The 25,905-nt window shown below is 48.1% G+C and overlaps 1 protein-coding gene across 2 annotated transcripts; it reads left to right on the top strand.

Moving 5' to 3' along the window:
• The first annotated feature begins 1,063 nt into the window (after positions 1–1,063).
• Shisa5 (shisa family member 5) lies at positions 1,064–25,780 on the top strand. 2 transcript variants are annotated; one of them, XM_041677172.1, is made up of 6 exons: positions 1,064–1,240; positions 3,480–3,636; positions 19,364–19,447; positions 24,021–24,136; positions 24,323–24,535; positions 24,674–25,780. In XM_041677172.1, the coding sequence occupies exons 1-6, from the start codon at positions 1,171–1,173 to the stop codon at positions 24,751–24,753; spliced, it is 720 nt and encodes a 239-aa protein (XP_041533106.1). In that variant the 5' UTR covers positions 1,064–1,170; the 3' UTR covers positions 24,754–25,780. The 2 variants fall into 2 exon arrangements, with proteins under 2 accessions (XP_041533106.1, XP_041533107.1); XM_041677173.1 differs by lacking the exons at positions 1,064–1,240; positions 3,480–3,636; positions 19,364–19,447 and adding an exon at positions 22,914–23,068 and having other exon boundaries at positions 24,674–25,779.
• Positions 25,781–25,905: the final 125 nt, after the last annotated feature.

Below are 25,905 nucleotides of genomic sequence, written 5' to 3'. Positions count from 1 at the left end.
AGCTTAAGGTGAGCCTGTCTTCCTAGGGGTGGCCCTGCCTCACTGCCAGGGTAATCCTGTGGCCTGGCCAACTGGAGTAACTCTTTTACATGTCTCATAGTTTAGAGATGTCAGCATCTTGACCGGAAGGAACTAGTTTTGCCTTATGGGTTTGTGTTGCTTCCTTTTCTGGCTCCCTCTAATCCTATAGGCAGGCAGGATGGCTGGGGGAGGGGAGCCCCCCCCCCCCACTCTCCTTAGGGCTTGATCGTTGCACAGTGCTGAGTACATACTGTCTCAAGTGGTCCACTGCAGACGGTTCGTGGGTTCAGCCTTGAGGAGGAAATACTAGCTGTTCCAGGTTCTGGGCAGTACAAGAACACCATACCTCCCTTTCCAGGCCGCACTAGGAACTTTGCCCCACACTGAGGGGAAAAGGCAGCCTGTCAGAACTTTGTCAGGAGGTGGCCTGTATGTGCCCTTAGAGCTGTTAGCTCTTACCCTCAGGATTGGCCCCCTGGGCAAGAGTGAGCAGCTTCCTGGGCGGGGGCTTGGGGGGGGGTTAGAGGGGGATGAGGAGAGTGGGGGGTTATATGGATGTGTCTGTCATCTCAGGGATGTCATCAGACTAAGGTTCTGGAAATCTTCTAGAAGGAACTTGAATCTGTTGAGTACTATTCCCCCCACCCCCGCATCACTCCTCATGGTCCTCAGGTGAATCGTGAATCTGTGTGAGGCTTCAGCCAGCGAGAAAATCGCAGATTCCCTAAATGCAAAGTTGGGACGAGTATACATACAGCTGTACACAGCTGGCGCTCAAGTGTTGGGATAACGTTGCCACGGAGATCCTGTCCCAGCCCCTTAAGTCAGCTGCAAGAAGGGGGGGTCTCCCCACAAAAGTTTCCCGTGAGCAGAAAGCAACTTGGGTGTACCAATCCTGGGAAAAAACCTGTCTCCAGATTTCGCCGACGGGGGGCGGGAGAGCAGCAGCCAGACTGGGAGGGGTGGCCGCTTCCCTTCCCTCCCACCTCCTCCTCTTTCCTCCCACCTCCTCCTCCTCCTTCTGGGGCGGGGGTTCCGGGAACCGGCCGGGGCGGGGCAAGGAGGCTAGGGCCGCTCGGGTCGTTGAGGTTGCCGCTGTACCGCGGCGGTGTGCTTGGTCCGTCTGTCCGCCCGTCTGTCTGTCTCGCCATGGCTGACCCGGCGCCCGCTCCGCGGACCCTGTTGCTGCTGCTGCTGTTGCTGCCGCCGCCTCCGGGTGGTGAGCTTGGGAGAAGGGGGCGGTGTGCGCTGCCCAGGGACTGGGTCGGGTCGGACACTTCCCTGAGTTGTCTATGGAACGAGCCAGAAAGCACCAGCCCTGGAGTGCTTCGACTTGGCTCCTGATAACAGAGGGGGCGTCTGCAAATCCCATCACTGACTTCATCCTGTCATCCCTACCCTCCTGAACTGATAGTGCCCCGCAAAACTGCCACCTTTATTTTGTCCTCATAGTGGGTAGGCCCTACATGTTCCAGGGCTGGAGCAGGATTCCCCGCCTGGGGTTAGTTAGCTCCAGGTAGGAGGACCTCAGGGAGGCCTGGCCCTTCCTGCAGAGGTTGTCCCTTGCAGCCTGCTTCCTGGCTGGCAGCCCTCCATCCGCTGCCTCTACAGACCTTGTTTTCCTGGAGAAGCTGGGCCCTGAGTCTGGCCTCTTACGGGGAGGAAACGCCGCTTTCCCTTGTCATCCCTGAGGGATGACTCCGGTGGGAGGGTAGGCTGGGGACCTGTTGGGATGGGAATTGGAACAGCCCCCAGCCCAGCCATGGGGAGCTAATGATTCCGTGGGATGCTGACTTCCTAGAGGAAAGGAACTGTGTTTCCTGAAAGCTGACATGAGTTTGGAGGATCTGGGGTGGGGAGATGAGAAGGAAGAGTAGTCAGCCTACCCCTGGAGTGAGCCTGTGGGAGGATGGGTCTCCAGTCTAGAAAGTTTTGCTCGGTGTCTGGAGTTGAGAATAGCATTTGTGCCTGGGACCCAGCCTGAAAGACCCTCGGGTGTGAGCACCAGAAGATGATACTTGTCTTTAGTCTCAGCACTCCGAAGGCAGAGGCGGGAGGATCCCTGTGAGTTTGAGGCCAGTCTGGTCTAGGTTGTGAGTTTTCAGGCCTGTCAGGGCCACATAGTAGGACCCTGCCATAAAAGAAAGTCTCACTGGTGTGTAGTCTGTTCAGCCTGACTCAGGCACAGCCTGGCTTGTGGCTGTGGCTGTTCTCACTTTCCGGTGGCCAGTGGCTGAACTGGGCTTGCAAGGGTCAGAAATACCCATTCTACAGTTTTGCCCAGAGCAAGGTTCTGTATGGTGCTACCGAAACGCAGCCTTCCTTACTTCCAAGTTACCTTTCCTCCGAGTCTCATAGTGCCTGTGCCCTCGGGGCTCCTCCTGACAGCCCCAGGGTGCATGCTCTACTGCTCTGGCTGGGCGTTTCCACCATGGTCCATGTGCTGGACCAAGACTGTATCCAGACCAGTGCTTGAGTGATTGTCCACAGAGAGCATCTGATGAGCCTTGACGCTCTGGGTTGCATGTGGGGGTCTCCTGTGTGTGGGCTCCAGGTCTGCTAGTGTAGCCTGATGACACACAGGGACATGTGTGTGGCATCTTCCTAGAGTGTTGCAAAGCTTGTGAGTAGCCAAAGCCCTGTGCCCTTCCCCATATTCCTCAGCATGACTTTGTTTGTTGATATTTGCAAGGGTACCACTTGCCCTTAGGCTGAGAGCTTTGTGAGGGCTACAGGGTGTCGCCTGGTGCCACTGAGAGCACAAAAATGTCCTGATGCCTGCTGTATGCCTGTCCTAGAGATGAGTACTTTCCGGATACTTGTGCAGGGGTTAGGATTCAGCCTGCTGGTAGTGTGCGCTATGAGATTTAGGCCTCTCTCCATCCCTCCCTGCTCTCCTCCCCTCTACTCCCCTCCTCATGTTTGTCTCTGTCTCTGTCTCTCTCTCTCTGTCTCTGTGCGTGTGTGCATTTGTGCCCAGCAGGTGAGGCTGCTATGGAGGTAATAAGGATTAAATATTGGACAGTCCTGTGCCTGCAGGTGTGTTTCTATTCACCTTGGCAGCTTCTGGGAGGTCGCCTGGAATAAGGCCTTGAAGGTGGAGTGGAGTGTCCCCTGAAGTGGAAAGGGAAATCGCCTAGGGCCTTTGCAGTTGATACTCTGCCTTGAGGTCTTAATCAAGGGGGATTCTGAGAGCAGCAAGTAGTCCCGTCAGACTTACAAGTAGAAAAGTAAGTTTTCTACCAGGAAACCAAGGAACTGCTAAGGGACAGAGGGCATCTTTTGATGCACCTTGGTGTGGCCACAAGGAGAGGGTGGAGGCTTGGTAGGTGGCTGGTCTCCTGGGGTGGCCTAAAGCTTGCCTGGTAGCTGCACTGGGGAAATCACTGTCGTTGGCTGGGGTGTGGATGAGACCTGGCCTATGGGACAAGGGGAACAGGCTTGTTTCTCTGCTTCAGCCCATGGTGAGCTATGCAGGCCTGTTGACGAAGATGACCTGATCCCAGAATCCTGTCCTGATTTCTGCTGCGGCTCCTGTTCCAGCCAATATTGCTGCTCTGATGAGCTGAAGAAAGTCCAGTGGAGTGAGGATGTGTGTACCAAGTCCGAGGCCAGGTGGGTGCAAGGAGGGGGAGGCAGAGGGGGAGGAGCCCCGGTCTGAGCCCTGGAATGTGCCCTGCCCCTTTGGCCTCTCAAGACAGAGGGCTCAGCATTGAACCAGAGTGTGTGAGGGCCCTGTTCTAGGGCTCCTTACCTAGAGCTATTCCACTCTGCCACGCTCCCCACCCCCCCACCCTCAAGGGTTCTGTTTCCCTCAGCCTTTTGCTGGGCCCAATGGCCTCAGCTGGCTTTGGCTCTGAGTGTGTACTTTGACCTGCAGGTCCTCGGGGTAGGTTATGAGCGTGCCCCACGCTGTGTGTGTGCTGTGGTTATGTGTGTGCTATGCAGGGCACAGGGTGAGCACAGGGTGAGCTTGGCTGTGTCCTCCCGGCCAAGCAGATGTGTTTCTATTCCATCTTTGGTATAGGCTGCTGTCATTGGTGAGGACCCAGATGTGCCGCACATCATCAGGTTGTGTTTCTCCTTGGCCTTGGCCGCAGATTTAGAGTCATAGTGTCATACGTAGCTCCTAGCTTGTCACTGTTTTGCACAAGTCCAGACCGCACCATCTGTCTTCGCTTCAGTTTCTCATGGCCATTCTGTTCCCCTCCCATCCCATGGGCATCCTAGTCTGTGTCTGAGGTATATTCTTTTGTTTGTATTCTTAAAAAGTTTATTATTATTTTATGGGCACTTTTTGGGGGTGTTCCAATGAATGCCCTTTGTGAGCTCAGGACAGTGTTCATAAGACAGTTGTCTATAGTAGGTCTTGTCCGGCTTTCTTTGGGACCGCCAGTCCTCCAACAGTGACACTGAGACTTATTATTAGTTATGAAAGCTTGCCTTTAGCTTAGGCTTGTCTTTCTTTCTTTCTTTTTTAAGATTTATTTATTTTATGTATACAACATTCTGCCTCCATGTATGCATGCCAGAAGAGGGCGCCAGGTCTTATTACAGATGGTTGTAAGCCACCATGTGGTTGCTGGGAATTGAACTTGGGACCTCTGGAAGAGGAACCAGTGCTCTTAACCACTGAGCCATCTCTCCAGCCCCCAGCTTAGGCTTGTCTTAACTAGCTCTTATAACTTAATTAACACATATTTTTAAGCTACATTCTGCTGTGTGGCTTTTACCTTCCTGCAGTACAGCACATCCGACTTGCTTGGGGTCCGTTGAGGGAATCCGAGCACCTAGGTTGCTCCTCCCAATTTTTTTCTCTTCCCAGGGGTCCTGCCTATCCTCTCCTGCCCACCTAATTCAGCTTTTGTTAAACCAATCAGAAGGTGCCACAGGCAGAGACACAGCTTTACAGCATTTATCCCACAGCAATTGTCACTGCTGTGACCTTCTCTGGTGTGAGCCCAAAGCTGCTGACATCAGAAGTGCGGCAGTGAGGTCCTTGTACCCCTTCCTCCTGCTCTTCAGGAATTTGTAAGACATTCTTGGAGACTTGCATGGGACTGCCAGATGTCCCAGAAATGCCACATGGTCACTAAGAATAACCATTACTTGTCCTTATAGTTTATAGATGTCTTTTTTTTTTTTTGAGAGAGAGGGTCTCACAATATAGCCCTGGCTGGCCTCAAATTCACAGAGCTCCACCTGCCTCTGAGTCTTGAGAGCTGGGTTTAAAGGTGTATGTCACCATGCTTAACTTAAAGATATTGTATTTAAATTTTTCATTAGTTAGTTTTTATTAACCTTTTTTTTTTTTTAAAAAAAAACTTTTTGTTTTGTTTTTTTGAGACAGTGTTTCTCTGTGTAGCCCTGGCTGTTCTGGAATTCCTTCTGTAGACCAGGCTGGTCTCGAACTCAGAGATCCACCTATCTCTGCCCCTCCGCAATGCTGGGATTAAAGGCATGTAATAACACTGCCCAACTTAAAAACTTATTTTAAGATAGGGTCTCATATAGCCCAAGCTGGTTTTGTTTTTGTTTTTGTAAGTTCTTTTTTATTTTCCTCCACACTGGCAAAAGTTCTGAGGGAGCTTAAAGTTTTGTAAACTTTTTAACCATCATTCTCCCCCCCACCCCCAAGCTGGCTTTGAATGCTGAATGTAGCCAAGGACTTGTGATTCTTTTGTCTCTGCCTCAGGAGTGCTAGGGCTACAGGAGTGCCCGACTCCATCTGGAGTGATGCAGGGTTGAGGGTTGAACCCAGTGCCTGTACCTGGCAGCAAGTACTCTACCAGCTTAACTGCATCTCTACCCCATCATTTTCATGTTCTTTTTATATCCTGTATATGGGTGCTTTGCCCGCATGTATTTCTGTGCATCGCGTGTGGATAGTGCCCTTAAAACCCAGAGTCCCCTGGAACTGGAGTTACATTACAAACAGTTGTGAGCTGCCGTGTGGGTGCTGGGAATCAAACCTGGATCCTCTGGAAGAACAGCCAGTGCTCTTAACGGCTGAGCCATCTTTCTAGTCCTCTTTTGACATTTTTTTTTTGACACAAGATCTTGCTGTGTTACCCAGATTGGTTTCACACAACCTTCCCATCTGAGATTACTAAGTAGTAGATATTATGGTACATGCATTAAACCCAGCATACAGTCACTTTTTTTTTTTTTGGAAACACTGTTCACATCTTTATTTATTTATTTTTTAATTAATTTATTTATTTAGGATTTCTGTCTCCTCCCCGCACCCGCTTCCCATTTCCCTCCCCCTCCCCCGATCAAGTCCCCCTCCCTCATCTGCTCGAAGAGCAATCAGGGTTCCCTGACCTGTGGGAAGCCCAAGGACTGCCCACCTCTATCCAGGTCTCCTAAAGTGAGCATCCAAACTGCCTAGGCTCCCCCAAAGCCAGTACGTGCAGTAGGATCAAAAACCAACTGCGATTGTTCTTGAGTTCTCAGTATTCCTCATTGTCCACTATGTTCAGCTAGTCCGGATTTATCCCATGCTTTTTCAGACCTAGGCCAGCTGGCCTTGGTGAGTTCCCGATAGAACATCCCCATTGTCTCAGTGTGTGGGTGCACCCCTCGTGGTCCTGAGTTCCTTGCTCGTGCTCCGTCTCCTCCTGCTCCTGATTTGGACCTTGAGATTTCTGTCCGGTGCTCCAGTGTGGGTCTCTGTCTCTGTCTCCTTTCATTGCCTGATGAAGGTTAATATTCATGAGGATGCCTATGTGTTTGTCTTTGGATTCACCTTCTTATTTAGCTTCTCTAGGAACGTGAATTATAAGCTCAATGTCCTTTATTTATGGCTAGAAACCAAATATGAGTGAGTACATCTCATGAATGCAAACTTGTGCAACCACTCTGGAAAGCAGTGTGGCGGTTTCTCAGGAAATTCGGGATCAACCTACCCCTGGATCCAGCAATACCACTCTTGGGAATATACCCAAGAGAGGCCCTATCATACAACAAAAGTATATGCTCAACTATGTTCATGGCAGCATTGTTTGTAATAGCCAGAACCTGGAAACAACCTAGATGCCCTTCAATGGAAGAATGGATGAAGAAAGTATGGAATATATACATATTAGAGTATTACTCAGCAGTAAAAAACAAGGACTTCTTGAATTTTGCATACAAATGGATGGAAATAGAAAACACTATCCTGAGTGAGGTAAGCCAGACCCAAACAGTCACTTTTTAGAAAGAAGGTGCATTTACTCCATTTAGATGTCACAGATCACCTAGGATGGAGCTCAGTAGTACACTGGGCCCTGGGTTCCGTTGGTAGCACCTCAAAAAGGGCCATCACATGTATTGTAGTTGTTAATATTATGAAATTATATTTGCCTTTTTATTTAGCTTTCTGTTAGTTTCTTGTTTTGTACATTTAAATTTCTTGTATTATTTCTGTTTGGCTTTATTCTCTTTATTTTGCTTCTTTTACAATCTTATTACTTTATTTCTTTTTCTTGCCTTATTGCATTGGAGAGATGTAGATAGCCATGTCTTTAAATTTTTTTTTTACTTTTATATGCATGTACATATGTGTACCGTATGTGTATGGTGCCCTCAGAGGTCAGAAGAGGCTGTCGGGTATTCTGGAGAGGAAGTTACAGCTAGTTATGGACTGCTGTAGGGGTGCTGGGAACAGAACTCTAGTCTGCACGAGGAGCAAGTGTTCATCAGTGCTGAGCCGTCTCTCCAGCCTTATATCCATGTTTTGTTTCCAGTTTTAGGGGTTGAATGCTAGTTTTTTGGAGGTATCCTGTTTCATGTTGAAGAAGTTCCTTGTTAGTTCTACTTTTCCTGGAGTTTTAAAGATGGAGGAATTTGAATTTTGTGAGATGCTTTTCTACTGTTTTCTGATATTGTCGTGGGCTTTCTGCTTTTATTCTCTTAATGTGGTAAATAATGTGTATCTCATTCTAAAACAGTCTTTTACTTATTTTTTTTTTTTTTTTTTTTTTTGGTTTTTCGAGACAGGGTTTCTCTGTGGTTTTGGAGCCTGTCCTGGAACTAGGTCTTGTAGACCAGGCTGGACTCACAGAGATCCGCCTGCCTCTGCCTCCCCAGTGCTGGGATTAAAGGCGTGCGCCACCACCGCCCGGCCTTTATTTTTATTTCTTGTGTCTGAGTATTTTGCCTACATGCATGTCTGTCACCTGCACACCTGGTGTCTGTGGAAGGCAGAAGAAGACATTACTGGGTTCCTTGAAACTGGAGTTAGCACACAGTTGTGAACCATTGTGGTGCTGGGAATCGAACCCAGGTCCTCTGGAAGAGCAGCCAGTGCTCTTAACTGCTGAGCCATCTCTGCAGCCCCTAAAGTAATATTTTATAATGGGCTGTTGAAATGATTCAGTGGGTCAAGGTGCTTGCCACCAAGCCTGACAACCTGAGTTCAGTCCCTGGGACCCACACTGTGGAAGGAAAGGACTGACTCCTGAAAATTGTCCTCTGACCTCTGCATGTGTGTCCATGCTAAATGTAAAATTAAAACATCAAAATATATTAACTTAGGTTGGTGGCCTTTTCTCTCTTGGCATATAGAAATCCCATTGCACTGCCTCTCAGTTTCTCATCTTTCCATTGAGACATATGCTTGAAAATCATTTTAATTTTCATTTTAATCTCTAAAGAAATAGAAGGGTAAGGGATTATTTTTCTTTTGTGGTGCTAGGAAGCCAATACAGGGCCTTGAACACACTCCTGAACTTCATGTTTGCCCAGTTTTAGCCTTCCTTTACATATTTTTTTCAGACAGGATTTCTCTTGTATTCCCTGACTGGCTTGGAACTCGTGTAGACCAGGCTAGCCTCTGATTTGTGGTAATCTGCCTGCCTTTGCCTGCTTAGTGTTGGCATTAAAGGCCTGCACCACCTTGCCTGGCTTACAGATTTCTCTTTATTTGTGTGGATTGTTGAACTCCCGAAATCTGTGGCTAGCTTGTCTCACTAGCTCTGGACAGCGTCTGCCATATTGAAACACTGCTCTTGCCCTTCTCCTTTCTCCCTGGAACTCCAGGAGACATGTACTGTGTGTCCTCCAGGGTCCAGGACTCTCAGCCTCTCTCCTGCTTTCATCTGTTTCCTGCTGTCTGGATACTGTTTTATAACGGCTCAGATCACACAATTCTGGTTTTGTTTTTTTCTTTTAGTTTATCGAGACAGGGTTTCTCTGTAGCTTTGGAGCCTGTCCTGGAACTAGCTCTTGTAGACGAGGCTGACCTCAAACTCACAGAGATCCACCTGTCTCTGCCTCCCTAGTGCTCAAATTAAAGGTGTGTGTGTGCGCACGCGCACATGTGGATGGGTGGACGGGTGCTACAGGTCATCTGTGGAAGTCAGAGGACAGCTTACAACCATCTGTTCTTTTCCCTCACCGCCCCTTTGTTTGTTTGAGACAGAGTCTTGCTGTATATACCTGTCACTGGCCTGACACTTACTTTGTAGACCAAGGTGGGCTAAAATTTGCGATGATCCTCTTGCCTCCTGAATACTGGCGTTAAAGATGTGCACCACCATGCTAGATTTTCATTGAGGTTTTTGTTAATTTTTTTTTTCAGGGGAGATGGTGTTGTTGTTATTTGTTTTTTTCAAGACAGGGTTTCTCTGTGTAGCCCTGGCTGTCCTGAAACTTTGCAGACCAGTCTGGCCTCAAATTCAGAGACTTATCTGCCTCTGCCTACTGAGTGTTGGGGTTAAAGGTGTGTGCCACCATTGCCTGACTGAAGTTTTTTTTTTGTTTTGTTTCTAAGATTTATTTATGCTAGGCAGTGGTGGTGCATTCCTTTAATTTCAGCACTTGACTCGGGAGGCAGAGACCGGCAGATCTCTGTGGGTTCCAGGACAGCCAAGGCTAGAAAGAAAGAAAAAGATTTACTTATTATGTGTACAGTGTTCTGCTGCATGTATGCCAGAAGATGGCGCCAAACCTCATTGCAGATGGTTGTGAGCCACCATGTGGTTGCTGGGAATCGAACTCAGGACCTCTGGAAGAGCAGTCAGTGCTCTTAGCCAGAGTCATCTTTCCAGCTCCATGACTGAAGTTTTTATATGGTTGTATTGTACGTAATATAATATGTACAAAATAAACGTGCAACCCTGTAATCTATCATTGGATCGAGGCTAGTCTTTAGAACAACTCAGAGGCTTCTTAAGCCCACTCTTTGATTCTCTCTCAACCCCCAAATAGTAGCTGTTACCTTAACTTTTGTATAACTTCGACTTTTTCTTTCACTTTATGTGTATGGGTGTTTTGCCTACATGTATGTCTGTATTACATGATATGCAGTGCCCTTGGATGCCAGAAGAGGGCCTCGGATCCCCTAGGATTGGGGCCACAGACTGCTGTGAACCACCGTGTGAGTGTTGTGAATTGAGCCCTGGTCTTCTGGAAAAGCAGTCAGTACTTAGCCATTCCTCCAGCCCCAGCTTTGATTTTCTTTATGCATGTGTGTGCACACGCATGCGCACATGCCTACCTCTGAAGATCAGCTCCAAAATAGGTTTCTTTTAAAAAATATGTATTTGAAAGAAATAGATGTAATTGTGAATCAAGGTTCTTTGGTTATCATTGTATTCTATTTTATTTATTTTTATATGCATAAGTATTTTGCTTGCATGTCTGTGCACCACCTGTGTGCCTGGTGCCTGTGGAGGCCAGGAGAGGTCATTGGATTACTGTGGAGTTGTGAGCTGCTCTGTGGGGTGAGAATAAAACCCAGGCCCTCTGCAAGAGCAGCAAGTGGTCCTAACCACTGAGCCTTTCCTCCACCCCTGATTTGTAAATCTTTTAATTGAGATATTATATATGGTAGCTTTTTTTGTTAATGCTGTTGACTTTTTGGGGGTGTCCCCCTTTTTTTGAAGATGGTCAGTGCAGGTTGGCATTGAACTCACTATGTAGCTGATGGTAGTCTTGAACTTCTAGGCAATTCTCCTGCCTCAGCCTCCTGAATGTTGGGATTATAAGCATTCACTGTCATGCTTGGGAAGATAATAGACTTTTTACATGTTCTTCTCACAGAAAATGCCGAGTGTGTGAGGTAATGCATGTGTTAACTAGTTCAGCTTAGCCACTCGGCAGCGTATGTTTTCAGAACACCTTTGCATTAATTGATTTATCAGCACCATGTGCTGACCGACTGATTCACTAGCCGCTATTTGTCTCTTTAAATATTTACTTGGGGAAGACTTGTAAGAAGTAACAGTTCCCAGCAAGAAAGCCCCCTGATTGGGGGGGACGAGGGGCTGGAGAGATGACTCATTGGTTAAAAGCACAGACTGGTTGCTCTTCCAGAGGTCCTGAGTTCAATTCCTAGCAGCCACGTGGTGGCTCACAACCATCTGTCATGAGATCTGGTGCCCTCTGCTGGCACAAAGTTGTACATGAAGATAGAGCACTCATATACATAAAACAAATAAAAGCCCCAAACTTATCAAGGCAAACTCTGTTAAAGAGAGAGACAGAAAGAGAGAATGTGGGCATGTGTGTGAGCACATGTACCTGAAGTGTGTGTGGAGACTGCAGGAGACCTCAGATGCTGAGAGGATGTGTGCAGATGTACCTCAAGTGTGTGTGGAGACTGGAGGAGACCTCAGATGCTGGTTCTCAGGCACTGTCCACAGTATTTATTTATATAAGATTTATTTTTTTATATGTGTGAGTATTTTTGCATGCATGTATGCATTTCCCTGTATGTATGTATGTATGTATGTACAGTGATGAAAGAGTACAGAAATGGGTGTCGGTTCTCCTGGCACCAGAGTAGAAAGCCACAGTTGTGAGCCACCATATAGGGCCTGGGAACCAATCCTGGGTCCTGTGTAAAAACAGCAAATGCTTTTCAGCACTGAGCTATTTCTCTAGATCCTGCATTTATTATTTTGAATTTGTGAGGCAGGGTCTCACTATGTAGCTCTAGTTTACCTGGAACTCTCTATGTAGACCAGGCTGGCCTCAGACTCACAGAGATCCGCCTGCCTCTGCCTCCAAAGATGTGCGCCAAGTCAGGACCACCAGTAGGCTTTAAGGCTTGAGAATGGTCTCCGGCAGACCGGCTGTGACAAGCCTGTGCATTGCACCCTCCCGCCTAGGCCATGCAGCTTCCACGGGCTCTAGATTGCTGTTGAGGACTTCTCTTTGTCCTGGAGAGTGGCACACAATGTCATAGCACTACGGTCAGGTCCTGTGGGAGCTGAGTCCTGCGGTGTCCCTCACACCCTGGTCTCTGCCTCCTTCAGTTCCACTGGCAGCATCTCTGCTGGGCTAACCTGGTGTACCCCCGTTCTAATCTCCATATCAGGTGGGCTTTGGACTGCAGTCTTATTGCCTACAATATAAGTAGGCTGAGAATTTTCCACGTCTTTTCTTCTTTTTTGGTGCGGGGATCAAACCTCTGAGCTACACTCTTGTTTTTCCTGACATTTTGATTTCTTCCTTTGAAACCCCATCTTTGATTCTGCTTTCTCTTGCATTTCCCGTGCAGTCAGGGCAGTCACCGGGTTTCCACATTTGCTTAGCAACCGCTTCCGCTGTCTCAGAGTTGCTAAGTCTTTAACCTCGCCTTAAGTTCTTCCTGGTAGTTTCCGTTTATTCTTCCTATTACATTTTGCTTATGACTTTTGGTATGTGTATGTGTGCTGTGCACAGCATGTGGAGAGCAGCCTCTAACTGTCAGCAAGTCTTTACCTCTGAGCCATCTCATTGGCCCAATCGTAGCTTCTTCTAGCCAGTGTTTATTGTTTATTCTTTCTTGGTTTTTGGAGACAGGGTTCCTCTGTGAGGCCTGTCTGTTCTGGAACTCATTCTGTAGACCAGGCTGGCCTCAAATTTAGAGATCCACCTGCCTCTGCCTCCTGAGTGCTGGGATTAAAGGCATGCGTCACCACTGCCTGGTCCTGTGTCTATTCTTTTTTCTTTCTTTCTTTCTTTCTTTTTCTTTTTTTTTTTTTTTTTTTGAGACAGGGTTTCTCTGTGGTTTTGGAGCCTGTCCTAGAACTAACTCTTGTAGACCAGGCTGGTCTCGAACTCACAGAGATCCGCCTGCCTCTGCCTCCCGAGTGCTGGGATTAAAGGCATGCGCCACCACCGCCCGGCCTGTGTCTATTCTTTAAACACTTTAAAAATTATTTTTTTTTATTTTTTCGAGACAGGGTTTTTTTGTAGGTTTGGAGCATGACCTGAAACTAGCTCTTGTCGATCAAGTTGGCCTCAAAGATCCACCTGCCTCTGCTTCCCGAGTGCTGGGATTAAAGGCATGCGCCGTCACTGCCCGGCTAAAAATTAATTTGTTTTTTATGTACATGGGCACACAAATGCCTAATGCATGTGTAGAAGTCAGAGGACGACTTTTAGCAGCCAGTTCTTCCCTCCACCATGCTATTGAACCTCCAAGGCAGCTTGGCGGCTACAGCTGTCTCACTGGCCTCTGTGTATTCTGTGTATTGGTTTTTTCGAGACACGGTTTCTCTGTAGCTTTGGGGCCTGTCCTGGAACTAGCTTTTAAAGATCAGGCTGGCCTCAAATTCACAGAAATCTGCCTGCCTCTGCCTCTCAAGTGCTGGGATTAAAGGTGTGCGCTACCACCACCCGGCTTCCTCTGTGTATTCTCTCTCTTTTTTTTTAATTGATTTTTGTTGAGCTCTACATTTTTCTCTGCTCCCCTCCTTGCCTCTCCTCTCCCCTTCAACCCTCTCCCAAGGTCCCCATGCTCCCAATTTATTCAGGAGATCTTGTCTTTTTTTACTTTCTACTTCCCATGTAGATTATATCTATGTATGTCTCTCTTAGTGTCCGCATTGTTGTTGTCTAGGTTCTCTGGGTTGTGATTTGTAGGCTGGTTTTCTTTGCTTTATGTTTAAAAACCACTTATGAATGAGTACATGTGATAATTGTCTTTCTGGGTCTGGGTTACTCCACTCAAAATAATGTTTTCTAGTTCTATCCATTTTCCTGCAAAATTCAAGATGTCGTTATTTTTTTCTGCTGTGTAGTACTCTACTGTGTAAATGTACCACATTTTCCTTATCCATTCTTTGGTCGAGAGGCATTTATGTTGTTTCCAGGTTCTGGCTATGACAAACAAAGCTGCTGTGAACATAGTTGAGCACATGTCCTTGTGGCACGATTGAGCATCCTTTGGATGGTATTACTGGGTCTTAAGGAAGGTTGTTTCCTAATTTTCTGAGAAATTGCCACACTGACATCCAAAGGGGTTGTACCAGCTTGCATTCCCCCCAGCAATGCAGAAGTGTTCCCTTTTCCCCACATCCTCTCCAGCATAAGTTGTCATCAGTGTTTTTGATCTTGGCCATTCTTACAGCTGTAAGATGGAATCTCAGAGTTGTTTTGATTTGCATTTCTCTGATGACTAAGGATGTTGAACATTTCCTTAAGTATCTTTCAGCCATTTTAGATTCCTCTGTTGAGAGTTCTCTGTTTATGTCTGTACTCCATTTTTTTTTATTGGATTATGTGTTCTTTTGATGACCAATTTCTTGAGTTCTTTGTATATTTTGGAGATCAGACCTCTGTCTGATGTGGGGTTAGTGAAGATCTTTTCCCATTCTGTAGGCTGTCATTTTGTCTTGTTGACTGTGTCCTTTGCTTTATAGAAGCTTTTTAGTTTCAGGAGGTCCCATTTATTAATTGTTTCTCTCAGTGTCTGTGCTGCTGGGGTTATATTTAGGAAGTGGTCTCCTCTACCAAGCGTTCAAGTGTACTTCCCACTTTCTCTTCTATAAGGCTGGCTTTATGTTGAGGTCTTTGATCCATTTGGACTTGAGTTTTGTGCAAGGTGATAAATATGGATCTATTTTCATTCTTCTACATGTTAATATCCAGTTATGCCAGCACCATTTGTTAAATATGCTTTCTTTTTTCCATTTGATATTTTTTGCTTCTTTGTCGAAAATCAGGTGTTCGAAGGTGTGTGGATTAATATCTGGGTCTTCTATTCGGTTCCATTGGTCCTCCTGTCTGTTCTTATGCCAATACCAGGCTGTTTTCAGTTATGTAGCTTTGTAGTAGAGTTTGAAGTCGGGGATTGTGATGCCTCTGGAAGTTTTTTTATTGTACAGGATTGTTTTGGCTATCCTGGGTTTTTTGCTTTTCCATATGAAGTTGAGTACCGTTCTTTCGAGGTCTTTGAAGAATTTTGCTGGGAATTTGATGGGCATTGCACTGGATCTGTAGATTGCATTTGGTAAGATTGCCCCTCTGTGTATTCTTTAAATAGTGCGTTTTGTTGGGCTGGAGAGATGGCTCAGAGGTTAGGAGCACTGACTGTTCTAGAGGTCTTGAGTTCAATTCCCAGGAGCCACATGGTGGCTCACAACCATCTATAGTAATGCCCTCTTCTGGCATGTAAGCATAGATGCAGGCAGAACACTGTATACATAGTAAATAAGTAAATCTTAATAACATTGTCTTGTCCCTTGATATCAGAATCTACTAATTTCATGCTCAAAGCCCTGTGAACCTTTTTTGTTTTATCTCACTTTTTTGTTTGTTTTCTTTCTCTTTTTAAAAATATTTATTTATTTATTTATTTATTGATCGATTGATTATGTATACAATATTCTGTCTTTATGTCTGCAGGCCAGAAGAGGGCACCTGTTGAGATAGGGAGCTGTGGGCTGCGTCCCTGGCACCCGGCCGCCCGCATGGCTAGCTTATGCCCCGAAATAATTACATGGAAACTGTATTCTTTTAAACACTGCCTGGCCCATTAGTTCCAGCCTCTTATTGGCTAGCTCTTACATATTGACCTAACCCATTTCTAATAATCTGTGTAGCCCACGAGCTGGCTTACCAGGAATGATCTTAACCTGCGTCTGCCTGGAGTGGGAGAATCATGGCGACTCACTGACTCAGCTTCTTTCTCCCAGCATTCTGTTCTGTTTACTCCGCCTAGCTAATTTTCTGTCCTATTAAAGGGCCAGGGCAGTCTCTTTATTTAACCAATGAAATTAACACAAAACAGAAGACTCTCCCCCATCAGGCACCAAACCCCATTACAGATGGTTGTGAGCTACCATGTGGTTGCTGTGAATTGAACTCAGTACCTTTGGAAGAGCAGGCAATGCTCTTAACCTCTGAGCCATCTCTCCAGCCCCCTTATTTTTCTTTCTTTCTTTGGTTTTTCAAGACAGGTTTCTCTGTACAACAGTCCTGGATGGCCTGGAACTCGCTTTGTAGACCAGACTGGCCTCAAGCTCACAGAGATTCTCCTGCCTCTGCCTCCTGAGTTTGGCAATTAAAAGTGTACGCCACTATGCCTGGTCCCTGTGGATATTTTCGTTGTCCCTTTATCGCTCTTGCTTTCTATTTGCAGTATCTACTCTTAGTGCTCCTGAAGTCTTTAGCTATGTGTCTGACACTACTGAGCCAGCTCTCCACATCCACTTCCTTTATTTTAAACCAGAGGGAATGAAAATTTAGTAAGAAAACAGTGTGGTGGTGGCAGCACACTCCCTTAGCCTCCAGCACTTGGGAGGCAGAGGCTGGCAGACCTTGGTGAGTTTGAGGTCTGCTTGGTCTACAGAGTAAGTTCCTGGACAGCCAGAGGTATAACACAACACAGCAAAACCTTATCTCAAAAAAACCAAAAAAAAAAAAAAAAAAAAAAAGGAAGGAAAAAAGAAAAGGAAAAACCTAACCTGATTGGAGGAACTTCATTTTTCCTACCTTGGTCTCTCAAAGATTCTGGAAATTATGCTCAGCCTCCCAGATGTCCTTCAGAGAAACTGGGAAGCTGCCGGAAGAGGATTTGTGTAGTAGGCGCATCTCCACTGTCTGTTCCCAGCCTCTATTAGCCCCTGCTCTCTGAAGACTTCACCCTGGGTTTTATTTTATTATTTAAGATAGGGTCTATAGTCAAGCATGGTGGCACACACTTTTAATCCCAGTGCTCAGGAGGAGACAGAGGTAGGTGGATCTCTGTGAGTTCAGGGCCTGTCTAGTCTATATGGCAAGTTCCAGGACAACCAGGTTTACATAACAGAGAGACCCTGTCTCAAAACAAACAAAAGAAAAAACAGGGTCTGAGGTGGTGTTCCTCTCTTGGATCCCTCCCACTCTTGGGAGTTCTTTTCTTTTCCTTAATAAACTAACTTCCTTCCTTCCTTCCTACCTTCCTTCTTTCCTTCCTTTCTTTTTCTTTCTTTCCTTCCTTCTTTCTTTTTATTTTTTTATTTTATTTTACTTTTTTTTTTTGAGACAGGGTTTCTCGGTGTAATGGCCCTGGCTGTCCTGAAAAATCACTCTGTAGACCAGGCTGGCCTTGAACTCACAGAGATCCTCCTGCATCTGGCTCCCAAGTGCTGGGACTAAAGGTGTACGCCACCACCGCCTGGCTTCCTTAGTAATGTTTCATTTGCTCTGCTTTAAAAGAAGGGAAGTGGGGCTGGAGAAATGAGATGGCTCAATAGTTAAGAGCGTTGACTGCTCTTTCAGAGGACCAGGGTTCAATTCCCAGTACCCACATGGGTGTTCAACTGTCTGTAACTTGGGTCCTAGAGGATCCAGTGGCCTTCCGACCTCTACAGGCACTACACAGATATGGTGCACAGACATGCATGCATGCAGAACACTCATACACATAAACTTTGAGGACCCTTTCCTCCTGCTGGGTTGCCTCATCCAATCTTAATAGGAGAGGAGGGGCCTAGTCTTACTGCAACTTGATATGCCATGGCTGGCTGATAAACATGGGAGGCCTGCCCTTTCCTGAAGAAAAAGGAAGAGGGGATGTGGGGGGGGGGTGGTGCTGGTAAAGAAAAAGTGATCGGGCTGGAAAAAATATTCATTACTAAAAAATATAAGGCATAAAAGTAAGTACATGTAATAAACAACTGTAAAAATTCTGGAAGAGCAACCAGTGCTCTAAACCACTGAGCCATCTCTCCAGCCCATGACAGACAGTTGTGCACTGCCATGCAGGTGCTGGGAATTGAACCTGAGTCTCCTAGAAGAACAAACAGTACTCTCAACCACCAAGCCATCTCTCCAGCTCCAACATTAATTTTTTAAGAAAAAAGAATAGCCAGGCGTAGTGACGCAAGCCTTTAATCCCAGCCCTTGGGAGGTAAAAGCAGGTAAATCTCTGTGAGTTTGAGGCCAGCCTGGTCTACAGAGTGAGTTCCAGGACACCCAGAGATACACAGAGAAACCTTGTTTTGAAATACGAAAAAAAAAAGAAAGAAAAGAAAAGAAAAGAAAAAAAGGATAAAGAAAGAGAAGACAGGGTTCTATTATGTAGCCCAGAATACCCTTGAACTCCAAATCATCCTCAGGCTCCCAGTGTAGACATGCACCCTACACCTGACTTTTCTTGAGTTTTGTTGTTTTGTGTGTGTGTGTGTGTGTGTGTGTGTGTGTGTGTGTGTGTTTGCAGTTGTGGCTTTTTTGTTTTTGTTTTTTTAATGGTCTGCTGTAGTGTAGTTGAGGCTGCTTTTGACCTTGCGGAGTAGCAAAGGATGATCCCGAGTTCTGATCGTCCTTCCTCTGTGTGCTAGGATTCTAAGTGTGTATTACACTGTCTAGCTTTGTTCTCCCCGCCCGCCCCAGTCTGTCTGTAGCCTAAAAGGAGCTCGAATTTTAGACAACCCCTGCCTCAGCCTCCTGGATGTTGGGGTTATGAGTCACCACGCCCAGCTTTGGCTTACTGTTTTTTGTCCTTGACATATTCTAGTAATGAAGTTCATTTCCTTCTAAATTAGCTCAGCTGTTTGATGCCCATGGTCTGTTTTGTTTGGGATGGGGTCTCCTCCCGCACAGGCTTACCCTAGCCCCTGACTCTCCTGTCTCTGCCTCCTGAGCGCCGGGGTTGCAGCTGTGCATCACCGTGGCTCTTGCTTGCTAAATTTTGACTTAAGCATTTTCATTCCGTCCTGTGTTGCCTTTCCTCTCTTCCCTCCCCCTTTTCTCCCATTTCCTCCCTCCCCTTCATTCCCTCCGTAGAAAACATCTTGTCATGCAGTCTGGGCTGGCTTCAATCTTGTGATCCTCCTGCCTCAGTCTCCAGTGGAAAGAGTTGGTAGTGGTCTTTTTTCCCCTGCATTTGTTTTTTTAACTTTGTAGCAATGCAGGCCTCTGCTCTAGGTTTCCCCCTCCATCCTGTTGTGGTCAGGGTCATGTATGTATGCTGCAAATCTTAAGTTTGAGATCTGCTGTTTCCTGGCCTCATAGGTACTGTGCCCTGGAGACTGTCTTTGGTGTGTTGGGGAAGAGTGTACGGATCTCTTCTGGTGTGTAGCCGTTCATTCTTGGAAGGTCATGTGTGCGGATGGGGATCTGGTGTGTTGCTCAGGAACTTTCTCTTTTCTGTTAGCAGATTTTCCACCACCACGGAGGCACTTGAGCAGCTGGGTTCGGCCCTGAGATTTCGATCCAGTTTTGAGGATGACTCCACGTCAGGGTAAATAAAGCCTTTTGGCTGGGTCTGTTTTCCTGGCAGAAGTAACAAGGGATCAGGTGGTCTTAGGGGTGGCCTTTACATACCTAAATGACACAGAATCATTGGGATGGTGTCCCAGTGATGTTGTGACCGTGTTTTCCCACTGGGACCTTTGAACCTCCAGGGAGCTGGGTTTCCTCTGTGTTCTGGGGAGGGAGATGATGGGGGTACCTGGTTGGGGACGGATAGTTGAAGGTCCAGGGATGGGGTCCATAGTGACCTGAGTGATGGAGTGGAACCTGATGAAAGAGGGAACAGAGGAGGAAGTGACATTTGGTGGCGGCACAGTCCTGTGAGGTAATGAGGCAGTGGTAGTCGGGTGGTTGATGGTGGTGACGTAATGATAGCCATGCTGGTGGTGGAAGGGTGGTGACAGTGAGGTGACAGCCGGTATGACAATGTTGAGTCAAGGTGCTGAGACAGCAGAAATGCTCAGTCATGTTTGTGGCTCACAGTCACTGTGCTGGCATCTCAGCCTCAGGATCGGGGTGGCTCCGTAGGAAGAAGGGGCACAGCTGTAATTCTTCCCTCACGCTCACAGAGGCCCCTGACTCTCCCAGCTCTACACTTCTTGATCAGGCTCCTGCCCTATCTTTCTTTCTTCCTTTTCTTCCTCCCTGAGACAAAGTCTCCTGTAGCCCAGGCTAACCATGAACTGGGTATGTAGCTGAGGATGACCTTGAACTTCTGATCCTCCCCAATGCTTAAATCACAGGGGTTCATCTCCACCCCAAGTTTATGCAGCGCTGCGGGTCAAACCCAGGGCCTCCCATGTGGTAGGTGGGAGAAACAAGAGCCTTACTTTATGATAACAAATTCAAGAGACTAGGGAAAGTAAAGCAGTTTTTAACAGACGGTTCTGCAGATCCGGGCACCAGCATAGAGAAAAGGCTAAAATGACTGGTATAGGTTAGTCTCCAGCTCTTTAGGATCCCTGTCCTGTTGGTCCGGAATGCAAAGCCTCATCTAGTGAATATCTGGGGCTTGATTACAAAGCTAACACCTGCAACTTTCCAAGTCTGAGTTCCGAGACTGGCAGGCCAGCTGCCAGCCTGGGGGCGGGGGACCTAGACCCCCTGCCCAGTTGTGAGTCTTAGCACTCTAGGCATGTGGCATCATCGGACTAGAATAATTTATCTCTATACAGGCAAGCATTCTGTCAACTGAGCTGTAGCCCTAGCATTTTTGTTTGTTTGTTTTGAAGCAGCCTCTTGCTCTGTAGCCCAGGCTAGCCTGGAACTCACTTTGTCGTTTGGACTAGCCCAGAATGTGTAATCCTCCTGCCTCAGCTTCCTGATTGCTGGAATTACAGGTATGAGCTTCCATGTTCCCTTCCTGAACTGTCATCTTGTTATCATCTGAGGCCACAAAGCAAGCACTGAGGGAAAAAACACATGTGTCAACATGGCAGGCAACCATTGGGAGTGGCTGTGACTTCCTGGACAGAGCCGTTGGGAGGAGGCCAGGGTGGAGGTGGGCTGTTGGCGTCCAGCAGCTCCCTGCCAGCAAGGAGCAAGAGAAGAGAGAGAACAGAGGGGCTGGCTTCCTTGGCCTCCGCTCTGGAGACGGGTCCAGCCCGTTAGTGGGATTGGGGAAGAGGGGCCTTGTCTTGAAGGTTTAGATGAGAAGAACATGCAGAGCATGGAACCTAGGGGACAGCAGTATCTGAGGAACAGTGTCAGGGAGAGCAAGAGGGAGGGCTGGGGTTGACAGCAAGAAGGCAGCTGGCCCAAAGCACCGTGGACTGCATTCGGGTGAGATTGGCACTCCACACCAGCATGGCATGGTTGGCAGGAGCCACCCAGCATAGCATATGAAATTGGAAGCAGTGTATGAGTGTAAACAATGCCATAGAGATACTCGGGGCCTGACAGTGTGGGGAAAGGCTCTTTCTGGCTATGGCAGAGACAGCTAGAAGTATTGCGGGGGGCGGGAGGACAATGCTCGGAGGAAGAATGGGTTGCTGGGATTTCTTTTTGTCTTATTCTTCGGAGCCCAAGAACTGTGCACAGCAGAGGAAGCTGGGGACAGGGCTGTCCATGGCACTTCTCTTGGGAGCGCTCTTAGGGAGACACTCCGTTGGACACCTGTGTGACGCCTCTGTAGCACAGATCCCATAGAGTGGAGTCCATGGTACAGGTTCAGTCCCTGCTACCTGGCCATGACTTGCCCAGAGAAGCCCCCAGAGCAAAGATGCTGGGACCCGAGGTCTGCAGACCCTGCCCCCATATTCCACCGTTGACCTTGTGAGCCACAGGTCAGCACAGAGGTCCGCAAGGGTGCACACCTGCACCTGCCAAGCCCCAAGTTCTCACATCCTGTGCAGGATGTGCCCTCCCTCAGTGTGCTCAACTTTGGTTTCTTTTCTTTTCTTTTTTTTTTTCTAGTTGTTTGAGACAGATCTCACTATGTAGCCCTGGCTGGTCTGAAACTCATACATAGACCAAGCTGGCCTCAAGAATCAGAGATCTTCCACCTGTCTATAGGAGCCAAGGATTCTGGTGATTTTGTGGTTGAGGAATGTGTCCCCTTGGAGGTGACACTGTGCTAAGGTCTGAGAGGTGAACAGGGATAATCAGCTGGGAATGAGCCCCCCCCCCCACCACCGGCAGGAAGATGTGAATGTGTAGAGACCCTACAGGCAGAAACAGCTTGATGCTTAGTGAGCTGGCTAGATTGGAGATAAAGAGGGAGGGGTGAGTTCTTGGCCCCACCTGGCTTGGTGGATTCCACAAGGAATTTTGTCTATTTTTTTTTCTTTAGGCTTTTGGGGGACAGGGTTTCTCAGTATAATCCAGGCTTGCCTGGAATTCTCTATGTAGCTCAGGCTTGCCCAGAACTCATCATCTGCCTCAACAGCCTCCAGACTTCAACTATTACCTGGGCGCTAGCACACCTAGCTAAACTTTTAATTCAAGATTGAAATTGGCTCTTTTTTGTAAGTTTTACTCTCTGGTTAGACAAACCCTAGATTTTAGTTGTTAACTATATACTTAGACTATACCCACAGAAAGGTGGGTACACACCATGTCACTAATGATTACGAGAAACAACATCGTGTGGTTCCCGGGGCTGGGGGAGCCTTTGGCATCAAAACCAGGGAAACATGATCAGACCTGGCAGGGGCAGGGAGTGGGAGAGGAGGATCAGCGGCCTGTGTGTCAGCCAGAGCCAGCAGGTCCCGCTTTGCCCATGCATGCTCAGGCTGGTGGCGGGTAGAGGGTGAGACAAACAGACTAGCTCAGGGCTGGGGCTAGGCTGCATTTAGAGGCCTGGGTACACAGGGCTGGGAAAGTGACCTGGGGCCTCTGCCTGCCCCTCCAGCCCTTCTCAGTGCCTCTCTGGCTGCTGGTGCTGTAAAGGGTGTTTGAGTCATTCATGCTGTGTCTTTAAGAGGGAGGCTACTGGGCCTGTGAATCTGTCCTTCCTGCCGCTGACGTCAGGACTGGGAAAGACTGAGAAGAAGATTCGATTTCCTTTTCTTTGAAAAGGGAGGAGATTGAAACTGAGTGGCCCCTGATGAAAAGAGGGGAAGTCCTGGGCTGCAGGAGCCCCTTGTGTGAAGGCGGAGGCTAACATGGGGTGAGCGAGGCACATTCTATAGAGAGGCAGAGAGACACTGGCCCTTCTGCTGCATGCCACCAATTGCGTGAATGTGTTTTCGTCCTTTCCTGCCTCTGACTGCTCAGGGGGACACCTGTGCTTCTGGTCCTGTCTTAAATGCTTGTTCTGGTTGGTGAAGGCTCCAGTTTTGGAAGCCTGGAGTGTGGGGGCCCTGTCCCTAAGTCTGTCCCTTGGCTGAGAGGCCCTGTTGTGGCTGTGAGCTGGAAGCCTCATGTAGGGTGGAGTGGCACCTACATCCTTCCTCTCTGACCTCAGAGGGGCAGATGTTCTGGAGTTCACACTTGGAATGTGCCTGTTGCAGTTAGCAAACATTTGTCTGTTATTAGGATCCAGTGTGGGCCCAGGGACTATGGGAGGATAACTGGGGGCCTTGTCTGCTATCGGGAACCATTTGGGGGAAGAGATAGACTTCCAGATTATGCGGTTGCTGTCAAAGGGCAACCTCTATTCTGTGGGTGCCTGGGTAGGGCAGGGAGGCAGCTTCTTCCAGAAAGTACTGCTCCCTCCATTTAGCCACCCCGGGATGGACCCATGCTAGTTAACCATGGAGCAGCCCTGGATGTCACACAGCCTGCAGTGAGCTGAGCTGGGGTTCCTCAGCACTTGGCAGCCTGTTTGACTCTGATCCCATCCTACCTGGCTTGTGGCATATGCCTGACAACCATAAGCTGCTGGCTTGGTAGGGGAGGACAGGGTTGTAGGTAGGAAGATACAGGGAGCAGACATGGGGAAGGGGAGCTTTACATCCCTGCTGCCTGTGTGAGGAATTGGGCTGAAACAGATTTCTACCACATAACTGGGAAGTCTCTTAGAGTCTGTGTTGCTGAGAAGGGTGCCCTTGGGAGCAGTGAGGTGAGGATCGTTGGTCATAGGAAGGAGTAAAAGGTGGTTACAACGAGCTCTTTGGCAGGTTTGGAGCGACTGTCGCCATTGGCCTGACCATCTTTGTGTTGTTCATTGCCACCATCATCATATGCTTCACCTGTTCCTGTTGCTGCCTGTATAAGATGTGCCGCCGACCACGCCGTAAGCTTGCCCTTCCCTACCTTGTCTGCCTGTGCCCCTCCCTGCGTGAACATGCTGATCCCAGAGAGGGCAAGGGTTGCTGACCAGGAACCTGTTTGGGCTAAGCTGAAGGGATGGATGGGCAGGCCTGGCCTCTCCTGGCCTAGAGAGCCATAAGGTTTTGACTAATCAGGATTCTCTTTGCAGCTGTCGTGACCAACACCACAACCACCACCGTGGTTCATACCCCCTACCCTCAGCCTCCAAGTGTGGCCCCCAGCTACCCTGGACCAACGTACCAGGGCTATCATCCCATGCCTCCCCAGCCAGGAATGTCAGCAGCACCCTACCCAACGCAGTACCCACCACCCTACCTGGCCCAGCCCATGGGGCCACCAGCCTATCATGAGACTTTGGCTGGTAAGTACCACTGTGGGTACCCTGCATGACTCCCCATCTCAGGCCTCTGCCCCTAGGGTCTCTTCCTGCTAGCTTGCCTGCCCATTTACATTGCAGCCCAATGTCCCCACAGCTAACCTGTGTCCTCTTTACTTTCAGGAGGTTCAGCTACACCCTACTCTGCCAGCCAGCCTCCATACAACCCAGCCTACATGGAGCCCCCAAAGGCCGTCCCCTGAGCCTGCCTCCCACCTCTCTGACTGCCATTTGATTATGTCATGTGCGAGTGAGTGGTGTGTGGAGCTCTCTGCTGTGGTGTGTGTGCCTTGTCTAAACATGTGGCTTCCTCTGACACTGACCAGGTAGGCACAGATCCTTACCAGTGTGGGGTGGGACCAACCTGCTTTCTTCCTCACTTGAAATTAGACTTTCTGAAGTCTCAAGTAAACTAAAAACATTGGGGGGAGGTATTTCCCAGTTCACCCCAGGGTGACCAACCATGGCCTGTCATACTTGGAGAGTAAGCTTTTTGTGGGCACATGTCCTACTCTGGGGAGTAACCAGCTAGCTGCTGCTCAGGGCCATGGCTTGTCCCCAGGGCTTGGCTGCATTTTGCAGTGAGGCAGGTAGGTGGGCAGAACAAGGGGCCTGGCTGAAGCTCGGTGCTATGGGTCAGCTCCTGATGTCAAAGCACAGCAGGCAGAGCCTCATCTACCACCACTTGTTGTCTGAACTACTCAGTATCTTCCCTGGGACTCTGTAGAGGGCCATGTGCACTTGCTACTCAGTGGGGATACTTTTCAGCCTTTGCTGGCCTGGCTCCTGCCACTAGGCAAGGGGTCTCTGTCCACCTCACACTCCTGTTTCTCTCTGCAGTATCTTGTTTTACTTTTAGCCAAACATTTTGCCTGTTTTCTGTCTCCAGATGTGTGATAGTTGGTGTGAGATTGAAATCCCTGGTTCCTGACCTCTGAGTCTGTTTCCCTTGACACCTGACTCCTGTAGAACAGTCCAGTTTGTCCTGGCAACAGGGACACCAGGGCCAAGGGGCTATCTGGACCAAATGGGGGTGGAAGACCCAGATGGTAGCTCTGGCCCAGACATGAATACCTCATCTCGGTGTTCCCTGTTGGTTGCCGTTCCACCAGCTGCCCTAGCTTTGTGTCTATTGGTGTGTTTCTGAGCATCCAGGCTCTGCACCCTTGTTTATAATAAATGCAAACATTTGGACCCATTTCCTCTTCCTTCAGAGCCTGGCTGCTAGCCTTTGCTATACACCAAATACTGTTCCTATCTACTTCTTGAACTTGTTTTTCCCCTACTTTTATTAGCCTAGCAGGTTTGATTGTCCCACTCTTAGCAGGACAGAAACTGTGCCTTGTCCTCAGGGC

Source organism: Microtus oregoni, unplaced genomic scaffold (assembly GCF_018167655.1).
Source record: "Microtus oregoni isolate MIOR12 unplaced genomic scaffold, Mior012 000028F_ref0000031, whole genome shotgun sequence".
In the NCBI taxonomy this organism is placed as follows: Eukaryota; Metazoa; Chordata; class Mammalia; order Rodentia; family Cricetidae; genus Microtus; species Microtus oregoni.
The sequence above is the reverse complement of the archived record's forward strand: the minus strand, read 5'-3'. Positions and strand labels throughout refer to the sequence as shown.

What these genes read in the sequence shown, in the direction of transcription:
- Shisa5 (XM_041677172.1), top strand. Translation starts at nt 1,171, where the DNA reads ATGGCTGACCCGGCGCCCGCTCCGCGGACCCTGTTGCTGCTGCTGCTG. An exon ending in GATGTGCCGCCGACCACGCC is followed by an intron (nt 24,137 to 24,322) that starts GTAAGCTTGCCC and finishes TTCTCTTTGCAG; the next exon opens with CTGTCGTGACCAACACCACA. An exon ending in CTATCATGAGACTTTGGCTG is followed by an intron (nt 24,536 to 24,673) that starts GTAAGTACCACT and finishes CTTTACTTTCAG; the next exon opens with GAGGTTCAGCTACACCCTAC.